The sequence below is a fragment of the Gastrolobium bilobum genome, unplaced genomic scaffold (genome assembly GCF_033153095.1).
Source record: "Gastrolobium bilobum isolate Gb01-03AN ecotype WA unplaced genomic scaffold, APGP_CSIRO_Gbil_v1 utg12205, whole genome shotgun sequence".
NCBI classification, from domain to species: Eukaryota; Viridiplantae; Streptophyta; class Magnoliopsida; order Fabales; family Fabaceae; genus Gastrolobium; species Gastrolobium bilobum.
In genome coordinates, this window is record NW_026899230.1 from 19,997 (window position 1) to 34,571 (window position 14,575).

Below are 14,575 nucleotides of genomic sequence, written 5' to 3' on the forward strand. Positions count from 1 at the left end.
GTGAGTCTCATTGTAAAGGGAAAAGAAAAAAAATATTTGTGGAACCGACTCACTTTTATGCAGTGTTTTAAAACCTCACCCCGCCTCCCGGGGTCAACTCTGACCCCTCCCCTCTGAGGGTTAGGGTCACAAGTTGGACCCTATATGCATATCGACCCCTCCGAATTTCAAAACTCAGCCGAGTTTCCATGACTCCCGGGTCAGAGGGGTCAAAGAGGGTCATTGCATGTTTTTATTTAAAAAAAAAAAATCCATGAAACAATATCATTTTATTAAATAAATAAAATAAAAATGCTTGGAAACCTAAATCTAATCGTTCTCTTCTCTCCCAGCGACCTAGATGTCTTTAATCTTCACCTCGTTGCTGTGAATATTCTAGAAAAGGTAAGAATTTTACCCATTCAAATGAAATCCTTACGGTCGTCGATGGAAAACAAAAACTCATTCTTACTTCTTTTAAATTTTCTTTTGTCAGAGACCTTCTCAAAAGAGGCAGAATTGGGTCAGCGTAGTGACCCCATTAGAATATGAGTTTTGTACTTTGGTCTCTTGATACTTTAATTAGATTGTGTAATATTGACTTGTGATTGTAATTGGTGAATTATGTTAAGTATATTTTGAATCTTTGATGATTGGTGGTTTATTTTTTAATATTTTCATATAGGATACATATATTTATATTGTTTTAATATATAAAATCGGGTCAGCGTAGTGACCCCATGACCCCTTACCTCGGTCGGGTCGATAATCGGGCCGGATTTTTAAACACTGCTTTTATGTAGGTGTGGCAGATAAAAAAAATTTCTACAGCAAAAACAAAAACATTAAACTCTATATATAATGACATCTAATAATTCCTAATTAAGGCAGTCATCTATCACATAAAACATGCGTGTTTTACACATATTTATAAAAAAAAAAAAATTTGCATTTTTTTTCAAATCTTTAAATTAATTAACAATGATTGTTTAAAACTAAAAAATTAAAAACCAAGATGCACATAAAGTAATGTAGATGTTTTAAATCCAGGAAAAATATTTAATTAAATTCTATATATATATATATATATATATATTTATTTATTTATCATTTTTCAAGTCACTTGAGATAACGTTATTTTTGACCACCCAAAATTTCATTGTTTTGCGTGTTAGGAGAATTAATAAAGGGTGTTTTGATAAAATTTATATAATAAATAAATAAACAAAAAATATCAAAACACCCTTCATTAATTCTCCTAGCACTCAAAACGACATAGTTATATGTGTGTGTGAGATAGGATCCTCTAACCGTTAATTTTCGCCAATCAACGTTTATCGTTTATTGAAAATTAATAATTAATTAATAAGTTTGATTTTTAATAAATGATAACCGTTGATTGGCGGATATCAATGGTTAAAATTTGGTGTCAAATTTCAAAGTTTGACATCGGTATCAAAGGATCCTGCCGCATATATATATGAGGTAGGATCCTTTGACACCGGTGTCAAATTTGAATTTTGACACCTCATCTAGGAGCCATTAGATGAAAAAAGATCAATGGTGTCACATGCTTACAAATCAGAGTCGTTGATCTTTTTAGGATCCTACCCCTCTCTCTATATATATATATATATATATATATATATATATATGGGCTTATCGTTTCTCAAGCTGCTTGAGATAATCTTATCTCCGGCTACTAAATTATAACCGTACAAATATTGATCAATGGTGATATATGAAGAGAGAGAAAAAGGAAATCATAATCATTCAAAGGTGAATCAATTAATATAAGAAAATAAATAAATAAAACGACATAGTTTTGAGATAGCCGGAGATAAACTTATCTCAAGCTGCTTGAGAATCTTACACCGGTGTAAGAATAAAAAGTCTTACACCAAATCTTAACCATTGATTTTGTGCATCTAACGGTTAAGATTTATTAGATTCCACTCATTAATTAATTTTTAATTCCCAATAAATCTCAACCATTAGATGCACGGAAATCAACGGTTAAGATTTGGTGTAAAATTTATTATTCTTACACCGGTGTAAGTTGACCTATCCCGTATATATATATGGGAAAAATATTAATTGATTCACCGGCTATCTCAAAATTACGTCGTTTTATTTATTTATTTCCTTATATTAATTGATTCATCTTTGAATGGTTATGATTTTTTTTTCTCTCTCTTCCTTTGTTACCATTGATCCATCTTTGTACGGTTATGATTTAGTAGCTAGAGATAAAATTATCTTAAGCAGCTTGAGAAACGATAAGCTATATATATTCAAATAATCATACTTTCATCTATTGGACTTGTATTCACTAAATTCTTAATATCTAATTAGAAAAGGAAAAAAGAAAAAAGAAAAAAAACAAAAAAAAATAATATAATGTTATAATTAGAGTTATCAACCTGATAAATATCTTCAGAGAATATTCAACATAAGAAATAATATTATACAATCAAAGTTAGATATTTCTAGTATGATTTGAAAACAAAAAAGATATTCCTAATAGGATATGATTTTCTTAGAACCTGTTTGGATCCTCTTATTTTTAAGCTATAAGCTACTTATAAGCTAAAGCTAAAAAAAAGAGCTTAAAAAAAGAAGCTAAAAACTGTTTAGAAATTACATAAAAGTTTTAGCTTAAAAATTACTTAAAAGCACATATTTCAAGAAAATTATCTCTCTCTTTATTTTTATCACTCTTTATTTTTAAAAAAAACACACAATTCAAGAAAAATAGATAAGAGCTTAAAAAAAAGCTCCTCCTAGAAGCTTTTAGTTTAGAGCTTTTTTCTTCATTATAAAAAAAGAACTTTTCGTTATAAGAGCTTTTCTCAAAACCTGTTTGGCCTCCTAGCTTATGCTTATAAGTAGCTTATAGCTTGAAAAAAAAGAGAGGATCCAAACAGGCATTTAATCAATTTGAAACAGAATCAAATATTTTTTTATAAATACTAACCAGTCCATTAATCTGGTTTTAGATTTTAAGTTTTTCTCCTTTATAAAGATTGTGACTATCAGTAATCAAAATCAAATATATTTTTTTGGGTAACTGGTCATAATTAACTCTTTGAGGCGAATCAGAACCCCGGTATCTCCACGGGTTCGACTCTTTGAGCCGCCTATGTGACTAATCCAGAGTTCGGGTGCGAGTCCAAGGATTACGGTACTTATGCCCCTCCCCAGATTGTGTTGGTGGGATTCGAACCGAGGTTCTCTCCCACCACTCAGTCCCCATGCTACCAACTGAGCCACCACACTTGGATAAAATCAAATATTTCTAAAATGATTGGATATATAATTTATCATCAAAATTAGGGCTGTGCAAAAAAACTGGTTCACTTGCCCTGCCCTTGATTCGACCTTGACCCGACCCATAAATACCCATATTTTTTGAACTGGTTTAAATACTGACCCACTTTTATTTGGGTCAGTTTTAGACCTGACTCGTTTTAATATTGACCCACTGACCCAAAACTTGACCCATACCCAATACGTGAAAAAAAAATCACAATTACATTAAAAGAGAAGTTTTAAAGTAAAACAATTACGTCAAAATTTTTTATGGAAAATATTTTCATAAAAATTGTACAGATTTCAAATTTCTGCGAAAGTTTTCAACGGAAATATTTTCGTCATCAAAAAATTTTGACGGCAAAAAATTTCATCAAAATTCTTTACAGATTTCAAATTTTGGCGAAAGTTTTCGACGGAAACATTTTCGTCAACAAAAAATTTTGACGGCAAAAAATATCGACGGCAAAAAATCTCATCAAAATTCTTTACAGATTTCAAATTTCGGCGAAAGTTTTCGATGGAAATATTTTCGTCATCAAAAAATTTTGACGGCAAAAAATTTCATCAAAATTCTTTACAGATTTCAAATTTTGGCGAAAGTTTTCGACGGAAACATTTTCGTCGTCAAAAAAATTTAACAGCAAAAAATATCGACGGCAAAAAATTTCATCAAAATTCTTTACAGATTTCAAATTTCGGCGAAAGTTTTCGACAGAAATATTTTCGTCATCAAAAAAATTTGACGGCAAAAAATTTCATCAAAATTCTTTACAGATTTCAAATTTTGGCGAAAGTTTTCGACGGAATTATTTTCGTCATCAAAAAATTTTAACAGCAAAAAATTTCATCAAAATTCTTTCAAGATTTCAAATTTCGGCGAAAGTTTTCGACAGAAATATTTTCGTCATCACAAAAATTTGACGGCAAAAAATTTCATCAAAATTCTTTACAGATTTCTAATTTTGGCGAAAGTTTTCGACGGAAACATTTTCGTCATCAAAAAATTTTGACGACAAAAAATTTCGACGGCAAAAATATTCATCAAAATTCTTTACAGATTTCAAATTTCGGCGAAAGTGTTCGACGAAAAAAATTTCGTTAAATTTTTTGACAAAAAAAATTTTCGTCGAAATTTTTAGCGAAACACATTTCCATCGAAAATTTTCAACGAAACACATTTCTATAAAAAAATTCCGTAAATTTTTTGACAAAAAAAACATTTTGACGAAAAAAATATTCTGTCAAAATTCTTTAGAGAATCTAAATTTCGTCGAAAGTTTCAAATGAAACATTTCCCTCGAAATAATTTTCGTTAGAACACATTCCCATCGAAATTTTGAACGAAAAACATTCTGTTAAATTTTTTGACAAAATTATTTTTTCGTTTAAAACATTTGATGGAAGAAATCATTTTCGTCAAATCTGTTGACGGAAACTAAATTTCAATAGAAATTTTTTTTTTTGTACAAATTTCGACGAAAAAATAATTTTGTGACGAAATTTTCGTCTTTTGCAACGTAAAAATTTCGACAAAATTTTGTGAGAAAACCAAGTCAAAAACGGGTCAGGTCAGATTTGACCCAGTTCAAAAACCAAGTCAGACCCACTTCAGAAACCAAGTCAGGTCAGATCCAAACTGGTTATGAACTAGTTCAACAAAATCCAATCCAAGTCAGACCTGACTTGGATCAAATTAAAGCGGGGCGGGTCAAAATACCTGACCTATAAAAACTAAGTTGGGTCGAGTCGGACAAAAACCTGACCCGACCTGACCCATGCACAGCCCTAATCAAAATCAAAATCAAATATCCTAATATAATGGAAGAAATTCCGATCATTATTCTTATCCTTAATAGAATCTTCTTCTTTTTTGGTAATCAATAGATACTTCTTTTTAACTCATTAAGAACTAAGAATTATTATGAGTATGCTTAGAAGTGTTCATCTATTTATTCAAACTACAACGAAAAATTGATAATCGAAAATTAAAATATTATAAACAAAAAAATTACATATTTTAATTGAATTGGATCGATTTTCGGAAATGAAAACCAATCCAATATATTATGTATTTATTAATTTTAAAATTTCACTAATGCCCTTTTTTAATTTTATATCTTTTTTTATTTTCTAATTATCAAGTTACTAACAATATTTTATTATAATTATTTTAGATATTTCTCTAAATACAAAAGTTGACAAAAATTCTAGTGCGAATTCTAATTAAAAGTTAATAATGTAAATTGCTATTTTTTAATTTCAATAGTTCATGTATTTATTTTAAATTTGTTATTGCTCGAACCATTTCTTAATCTCTTATTTTCATGAATATTAGTGCATTACCCGTGCAATGCACGGAAAAAAAGACGAATTTTTTTGAACATTGAGCAAGTAAAAAGAGTGAAGTATAGAAGAGAATAATGGTGAAATAGAATCTTGTTATTTTATAGACTTGAAATCTTGGATGTTATTGATAGCAAACTAACTTGTTTTATTTTTTTATTCTCTATTAGTCTATTTTAACTCTTCATGAGTTTGAAGATTTGAATTTTTCAGTTGTTTGTAATTTTATATGTTTTCATTTTGATATAGTTAGTGATTTGTATGGTTGAAATTTTAAGCTTTTCAAAAAATTGAAAATTGATCCAATCCAAATCGAATAAAATTGGATTAGATTTAAAAAAAAATACAAATCGAGTGAATAATTAAATAATCAAATTGAATGGATTGGATCATAATTTTTGTTTCAAAACCAATCCAATTCAGACCGAAAACATTCTAAGTATACTTATACAATTCAAAAAAATTTATTACAAGGTAAAAAGATAAAAATGGTTGCATAAATTGTAACTCGTATATCAGGAGAGCTTGACTATCTAGTATAGTGTTGTTTCATAAATTTTGAAAAAACAAATCACCCCATTTTGAGCAAAGGCGCCTTTGGAAGAATCAAGTGGATAAAGCAACTACTCAGGCAAACACATTTATTTACATCACAGCTGTGTGCGCATCCTATTTGCTTTTTTCTTTGTAATTATATTCTAAAAATAAAATAAAAAATGAAGTGATACATTTCGCATGACCAATGATGGAAAAGATAAATGAGGCACATGAATCATTTAATTTCAATGCAAAAAGGTGTGTTGTGACGCTTAGCTTGTTATGTCACGTACATTCTCATGTCTCCTTAAAATTCACAAAATGTATAGTCATGTAATTATGGATAGCTGCAACTGTATATGATGTTTGATCTGAAATATTTATTGAAACAAACATATAAATTTCATAATATATGGTGTGGCATTTCTTTTGTGCAAGCTGTGAAATGTGCAAGTCTATGACACAATAATCCATGACCCATTATTATACTGTTCTGTGCACGCTTCACAAGTCACAACCCCTCTCATGGAATTCAGCGTTATATTCAAACTTCCCCTCATACCCGCGCACTAGACAATAAATTAATATTAGTTTTTGAGTTCAACCTTTTTCTTGCCAGTAAAGAGAACCAACCAACTAAATAATAATAGTTCAATTAACGTATGACAATTAAGTAAATAAAAGTGAGAGCATCTATTACATCTTCTGCAGTATCATCTCTTTGCAAGAAGAGATTAAGGCAGCATTTGATAAAGGAGAAAAAAATTTTATCCGAAAATCTCAATTTTCAGAAATATGATAAAAATATTCAGTTTACGATAATATTTAAAAATTAAAAATTTAAAAAAAATTAATTTCTTAAAAATTCTGAAAAATACCTTGTATCTTGTATCAAACGCCTCTTTAAAGTCTCGATACTTGATTCGCTTCGAATTCTGAATTAATCAGTAAAATTATCGGAGGATAATTTAAAAAATAATAAAAAATGAAAAGAGAACTATCCAACTCAGATACGTGTGACCGTTTTTTAAAAAAGTTAGAGAGAGAAAGAGAAGTGAAAACAAAACAACGTATGAGACAGAGTAACCTTGGTACTTTGGTCTAAAAGTCCTTCATTCAATCTTCTACAGTTTCTCCCATATGATGAGGCATTATCAGTTTTTCAGTTTTAGCCAGAATACATAGCACAAGTTCAAACAGCATTTGTAGTTAAGGTATTTGTCTTCTTGACGATTTTTGAAGTTTGAACCCCTTTTTTTATTTTCCTCATTTGGGTATCCCCAAAGTTCCTCAATTCGTTTAGATCCACCACCTTTTTCTGGGTTATCAGTTATGTACCAGAAAATCAAATAAATAGGTTGTAGCTTATTGGGTTTGGAGAAAAATACGATTTTGATCCAATACCAAGTACCCCTTAGTAACCTATTTATGTATTCTTCATTGCCCATTTTCTATGTTTCTTGTTTCTTGTAGCTCTGGCTCCCCAATTTCAGCATTGGATTGTGTTCTCTGTTCTGTTCTGTTCTGCCTTGACTACAGAGGATAGTGAGATCAAAGGAGTGTGTCTGAAAAGTTAGTATCCGAGGCCATTTCTTTAAAGGGAAAGAGGGAAAGAACCATTTTTTCTTTTCTTTTTCAGTTGAATACCTTTTGGTTTGGGCTTTTGGAAATGGAATTTATACTTATTACGGTGTAAAGGTGAATGAAAGAGAAGGAAGAAGTGGTGGTTTCCCTTTTACTTTTTTTTTTCTCATTTAATTTTTTCTACAAATCATAAAAGCTTTCATATTATAAAGGTAGAGCGTTGGTGGCATGCAAGTTGGCTCCAGTAAAAACAGGGAGCGTCAAAGAAAGGGAGCCACACCAATAGAATAAACACTCTCAAAAGAAAAATCATGCAAGATATGAAGCAGCAGAAGCAGAAGTGCAATGAAGAATCTAAGAAGAAGGAGCGTCATATTGTGACTTGGACTCAAGAGGTGCTTCTTCTCTCTTTATCAGTTTGTATTTTATTGTATTTTAAATATTCTTTTTTGTTTACCTTTTAATCCATTGCTTTTGAGTAGTGTCTCATATTGGTTATGTGAGTTTCAGGAGGATGATATCCTTAGAGAGCAAATTGGTATTAATGGAACTGAAAAGTACTCGCTCTCTTTTCGTAATTCTTCTTTTGGCATGTTCACTATTCTTTCTTCCTTGATATGTGACACTAAAGGGATTTTTATTGCAATAACTATATGCAGTTGGGCAATAATTGCATCTAAATTCAAGGACAAAACAACAAGACAGTGCAGAAGAAGGTGAAGTTTTTATTTCTAGTGTATGTTTTGAATTTTGATCTTGATTCATTAAGAGATCTTATTATCCTTTAGCTCATGAAGGTTTTCAAAGCTTCTGCTTTATTGTTACTATCAATCTGACGACGAAATAACTAATTAAATCTCAGATGGTACACTTACTTGAATTCTGATTTCAAGAAAGGTGGATGGTCACCAGAGGAAGACATGCTCTTATGTGAGGTATATTGATACTAACTGTGTTCAAAAGCTACACTTTCAGCTAAAGCAGTTGCCATGGGAATTTAACAAGCTATTTTATCATAGAAAGATATAGAACTTTGGCAACTTGGACTTCTTTTTTATCTTTCTGTCTTAATGCCTCTATGCTGTAGACAACATCCATTTATGAACTTGAGGATGTAACTGGCTAGTATCATGGAAAAGTTATTTATCTTGCATAGCCTACCCTATTATTAAGAGTACATTACAATACAACCACACCAACCCAGATCTTATATGAATATATGCATACTTCAGCAGATGGTACAAACTACAAATTATTTCCACAACAAAAAATGTATCTTTTATGAATAAATGTGGCTGTGGTACCTAATTTCTTGCTATCCTCTCTGTAGGCTCAAAAATTATTTGGTAACAGATGGACGGAAATAGCAAAGGTGGTTTCAGGAAGGTAACCAAAAATTCATTCTTTCCTTAATGCAAATACATGAAAACCATTTTGTGAACGGTTTATTCTTGATGCAATGCTCTCTATGCAGAACGGATAATGCTGTGAAAAACCGTTTCTCCACCCTATGCAGAAAGAGAGAAAAATATGCAGCTTTAGCAAAAGAGAACAACACTTCATACATCAATTCAAATAACAAGAGGATCATGTTCCAACATGGTTATAATACAGATGCAACATCAGAATCTGCAGTACCTTTTAAGAAGATGAGGTACGGTACACTTTAAGTATCAAAATACATGAATTCTACAAAGAACAGTATTAACATGTTATCTGATTGCAATATAGAAGGGCCCATATCCCTGATGATGCAGAAAAGATCAACTTCGGGGACAGATTACATTTGCAGAATGGAACTCCAATAAATCAGCAGCCAAGAGAACCGTTTGCAGTATTAGCTCAAAACTCCCATAATGTAAACAGCTTGCGAGACCAGGATCATGTTTGCAATGCCAAGTTTAGCAGTTCCGGTAATTTTCTTTAAATTGAAAACTGTTTGTTTTGGAACTTTTCTTTTTCTTTTTTTGGTACATAGTTTGTTTTGGAACTTAGTTCTTACATTATGAAATCTAAAACAGGAAACAGGACGTAATTAATATATTTAGCAAACAAAACTTTGGCCATCCTCTCATTCTTATATAATCCTGGTTTATCAAGCTTCTGCAGCTCAAAATAACAAGATTCAAGGAGCATTCCTTAAAAAGGATGACCCAAAGATAAGTGCATTGATGCAACAAGCAGAGTTACTAAGTTCGCTAGCTTTAAAAATTGATACAGAGAACATGGACCAAAGTCTTGAAAACACATGGAAGGTGAGAGTTGATAGTTTCCACACTTTCTCCATTTTTGAGTATTGAACACCTTACATGCGCTTCTTCAAAAGAGAAATTCCTAGTTCGTGTGATGAAAAAAACCCAAAAGCATAGGTTATATCTCTAGAAGTTCGACATCAACATTGTTAGAATATTAGATATGATGTGATTCGATATGATTGGATTCCGTCATATCTAATCACATCATATCTAATATTCTAACAAACATAAAGCAATTTTTCATTCATTATTTGTCAACCTATCTATATGAAAGTGAAAAAGTCATTTAACATATTTGATCTTGGCTTAGTTCTTTAGCACCCTGGTAGTATTAAAAGCTTTGCGAAAAGTTTTAGGCATTACATGCTCCTATTATTTCTAGGTCATTTGCAACTTGTCGAGTGGAGGGAGAGCCTTGGAGCAACAGTAAGATTGCTCTTTGTGATTGGAAGGTAACGGGCTCAAGTAAGAGAAACAGTCCCTTTACAAAATATAAGAATAAGGCTGCATACAATACCCTCACTCCTATCCTCCCAAGTTGTGGAGCCAAGTGAACTGGGATTTGCCTTTTGCAACTTCTCTAATGATGAGTCTGCAGCATTTATTTAAGCATGGCAACAAAACATGAAACATAAACATTGTTAGTCACTCAATCCTGCCTTTGAAAACTTTGAAATAGTTAACCTTTGTGATAGTTTAGCGGAGTTTCAGTAGTTCTTCCACTTCTAGTATAAATTATTCCGTTTGTGCCCCATAGACCATCTTCCTAGCATAATGTCAAATATTAAAAGTTAACATGATTCTAGAAGGCCCATCACAAGTTGATATCAATAATTCTTGAGCATATAAATACGAGAGATGTCATTATTCCTAGACTTCAAATATCATCTAACACTTGTTTGAATTGATGCTAGGTTCTTCAAGAGTTTCTGAACCGAGCCAAACAATCAGATATCCCTAGAAATAAGTTATCCGATTTACAGCTTGTAGATCTTAAAGATATTTTTGAGGACTTGAAGAGTAGTAATGAGGGAGGCCAGCCCTGTTGGAGGTACTTTAAGTTCTTTGAAAATATAACTGCATGTGGGCTCTGTGAAATGTCTAATAGTTTCTGAATATGTTATAGGAAAATGGAACTACTTGAAGACTCTCCATGCAGTTCTGAATACAGTACAGGGTCAACTCTCCTGCCTCACTCAGCTGGTGATAATTTGGAACACTCATTGCATCAGTATATTGGAACTGAAATGAAGTCTACACAATTTGGAGATAAAAAAGTTTTAAGAGCAGGTGAGAAAGGGGTTCTTTCCACTGCAAATGTGGATCAAGGTAAGAAAATCCACTTCCCTGATAATTAAATAAAAAGACAATTACAAGAAAAGAATTTTTGGTCAAAATTTCAATTTAGAAAGAATTAACCACTTAACTAATTGATGATGTTCAAAGATTTAATGAGTAATCACTTATTGACTTAATTAGCTACTTGAGTGGTTAATTGATTCTAAACTGAATATTTTTATCTATATTTAGTTTTTTTATAATTTTTTTAAAATAAAATGTTTTTTCTTTTTCTATATGTATTACCATAACATTTTAATGAACAGGAAATTCTAATGAGATATGTATTTTTCTGTAGCAGATATGTTACCATATTGTGAGGTACAGATAAACAATGATGGCAATGTTTCTTCCTCGTCAAAATTGGAGTTCAGTTCCCCTCTTAAAGTAACCCCTTTGTTCAGATCCTTGGCTGCAGAAATCCCCAGCCCACAATTTTCGGAAAGTGTAAGTTACCTAAGCACTTGGGGATTAAATATTTTTAAGGCCGACAGAAAGATTATAACAGTAATAGTGACAAGTAGTATGATTGCATTATTAGTAATATGATTATGACATACCAGGGAGATGACTGAACCCATATATCTTAACAGTGGTATCAGAAATAATACTCTAATTCTCTCAGGGTTCTATAAGATCAATCTCAATCGGCAGCAGGACTTTCAGAATGCCGTTTATAGTCTACTCTAGTGGTGATGGGAATTTTTCAATAGGAGCTAGTGGTGGAGCTTGTTGTAGTCACGAAACTTATCAAAGCTTAAATAACATGTTAATGTAGTAAAGCTTGAGATTTTATCTTTAGAAACTTAACATGATTAGGTGTTGGATTAGTGGAATCAAGTGTTCTTTTAATTGTAGTAAGATGACTTGTGTTTACCGGGAGCGAACCAGAGCAGTGGTAAAACTGTTCCTTCATGACTGAAAGGTCATGGGTTCGAATCCAGGAAACAGCCTCTTTGCAATTATGTAAGGATAAGGTTGCGTACAAGGATTTCCTCCACCCCACACTCGCTAGTCGAGTTTAACGGGGAGTGATTTTTTTTTTTAGTAAGATGACTTGTGCTTACAGATTATTTTTGTGTTTACAGATTATTGATCCAAAATAATCTATCAATAATTAATCAAATAATGGTAGCATTATATATTTGCATAACTAGTGTCAGTCGATGAAATCATATTAACATGTACAAACCTTATCTCCATTTAAACCATTTTGTGACAGTTATTACCTTTGATAGATGTCAAGTATTCCTCAATCATTTTTCCACTTCTAGGTTCATTCAGGTTCAGATGAATTCATCTTTTGAAACATTTAGGCAATTCCTACCTATATCATTGATGCAGATAAAAAAAGGGTAAACAAATCAGAGAGGTTCACCCATAATTATTTCAGCATAATTTTCATCCGGATCAAGCAAAACAGGGAAGGGTTGAAAAAGTGGGTGGTAGTTATGTGATTAGAAATAGCTTTCAGGATAATAAAAAACTTGTTCAGCAACAATGTGTATGCATAATATATCATGTCAACAAAACTGATTGGTAAAGCTTCTGCTTGCCAGGATAAATTAGACTTCAAGTATATGTATTCTTTCTGTTCGTGTTTATAATTTAGTATTTGGGTGACATAAAGGATAATATGCTGGTGAACTTATGTGATACATTACATGGGGTTTTTTAAGCATTGCCTTTGGATTTTCTTGCTTACAGATCTTGTTGTGAAAGATCTTACAGACATTCACCATACATATGGTAAGCACATAATAATGATATATTCATGATTTCATGCTGAAATGAAAACTATTGCAGCAAGAAATCTCTAAGCAAAAAGTACTTAATTTTGTTGCAAGATTTAGAGCAGAAGCTGTTAGATGTTATTATCATCTGCTTATCACCTAATATATTTGTAGAATACAAAACAGACATCTACCATGCATTCTGCTTGAATAATATACTTCAGCTAAATCTTTGTCTATTCCTGCTAGTGTATGTGGATTGCATGTTAGTTTACACCACAGAGATTCGAGGTAATATGACTCAAGAAATTAGGGAAACGGCCTACATATGAAGCACACTGTTCTCTCCTCATAGTCATAAACTTACACTATGAGCATGGGGTTTTACCATCTGCTGCATTAGAATTATTCACACCTTTTGTTTTTATTATTATTATTATTATTATTATTATTTGTAATGACACTTGTTTGTTTTTGTTAAGCATTAGAATTTATCAGAGTTTGACACTAGACTAACCATTTTGTTAACACTTTTTTTCAGGAAAGGAACTTCCTGAGGAAAACACTAGGAATGGAGTCTCCATCCTTCAACCCAAGTGCCAAGCCCTTGCAACCGCCTCCCTGCAAAAGAGCCCTATTACATAGTCTATAATCCATGGCAATCTGGCTTGTGGAGTTCCTCTCTGCCTCGTTTGAGAGAGACTGCAATTTTACTCTGCCTAAAATTTTGAAAGGCATACACTCCCCGAGAATGCTAAGACACACATTCTTGCCATCTTCAACATATCTAGCATTATCCATTTCCTCCTCCCCTTCCCTCAAAGTTACCTTCTTGCACAAAAATTTGGAGTGCTTAGTGTGTCATTTTTGGTTTGTCTTCTTTTGATATTGTTCTGGGTTTGTTTTTCTCCAATCCAGCTTTTGGTCTTCTTTTTTTTGTACAGAGCCTGCTGTGTAATCACTAGTCATCCTGAGTGTAAGTTTACATTAGCATTTTGCCTATCCTACTACATATAATGAACAGAAACATAGATAGAAAAGAGAGAGAAAAAAAAAAGGGGATAAAAAAAGAGAGTAAAAGAGGTTTAACCAGTGGCAACTTTGATTCTTATTTGTTGTTTTGTGTGTTAATAGATTATAGAATAAGTATTCTTTTTCCCTTTTGGTTCTGATGTACTGAAACTTAATTATAATTGAGTGGAAATGCATTTTGGTTTCTGTGTGCAGATACTGTTTCTGATCTGTCTTACATTCCCAGATTTTGCACATAGTCAAACGTAGAGAACAAGGAAAAAGAGATGTGAGAGAAGTGAGAACTTCTCAGCAGAAAACCAAATGGACATAAACAAATGAAAAATGAAAAAGAAGAGAAATGCAAAAGACAAATGCCATAAAACATAACTCAGTAGTCAGAGGAAGCTAATGTCAATCAATTTGTTGCATAATGCAAAACTTAACATGAAATGAAGAACACAAAAATATGTACTTACA

The 14,575-nt window shown here is 31.9% G+C and overlaps 1 protein-coding gene across 1 annotated transcript; it reads left to right on the forward strand.

The window, feature by feature from the left end:
- The first annotated feature begins 7,346 nt into the window (after positions 1-7,346).
- LOC133288663 (transcription factor MYB124-like) lies at positions 7,347-14,303 on the forward strand. The gene is made up of 14 exons (XM_061486479.1): positions 7,347-7,388; positions 7,648-7,746; positions 7,971-8,153; positions 8,269-8,315; positions 8,418-8,474; positions 8,621-8,693; positions 9,089-9,144; positions 9,233-9,412; positions 9,490-9,671; positions 9,859-10,013; positions 10,928-11,064; positions 11,140-11,342; positions 11,653-11,798; positions 13,626-14,303. The coding sequence occupies exons 3-14, from the start codon at positions 8,070-8,072 to the stop codon at positions 13,734-13,736; spliced, it is 1,431 nt and encodes a 476-aa protein (XP_061342463.1). The 5' UTR covers positions 7,347-7,388; positions 7,648-7,746; positions 7,971-8,069; the 3' UTR covers positions 13,737-14,303.
- The last annotated feature ends 272 nt before the right edge of the window (positions 14,304-14,575 follow it).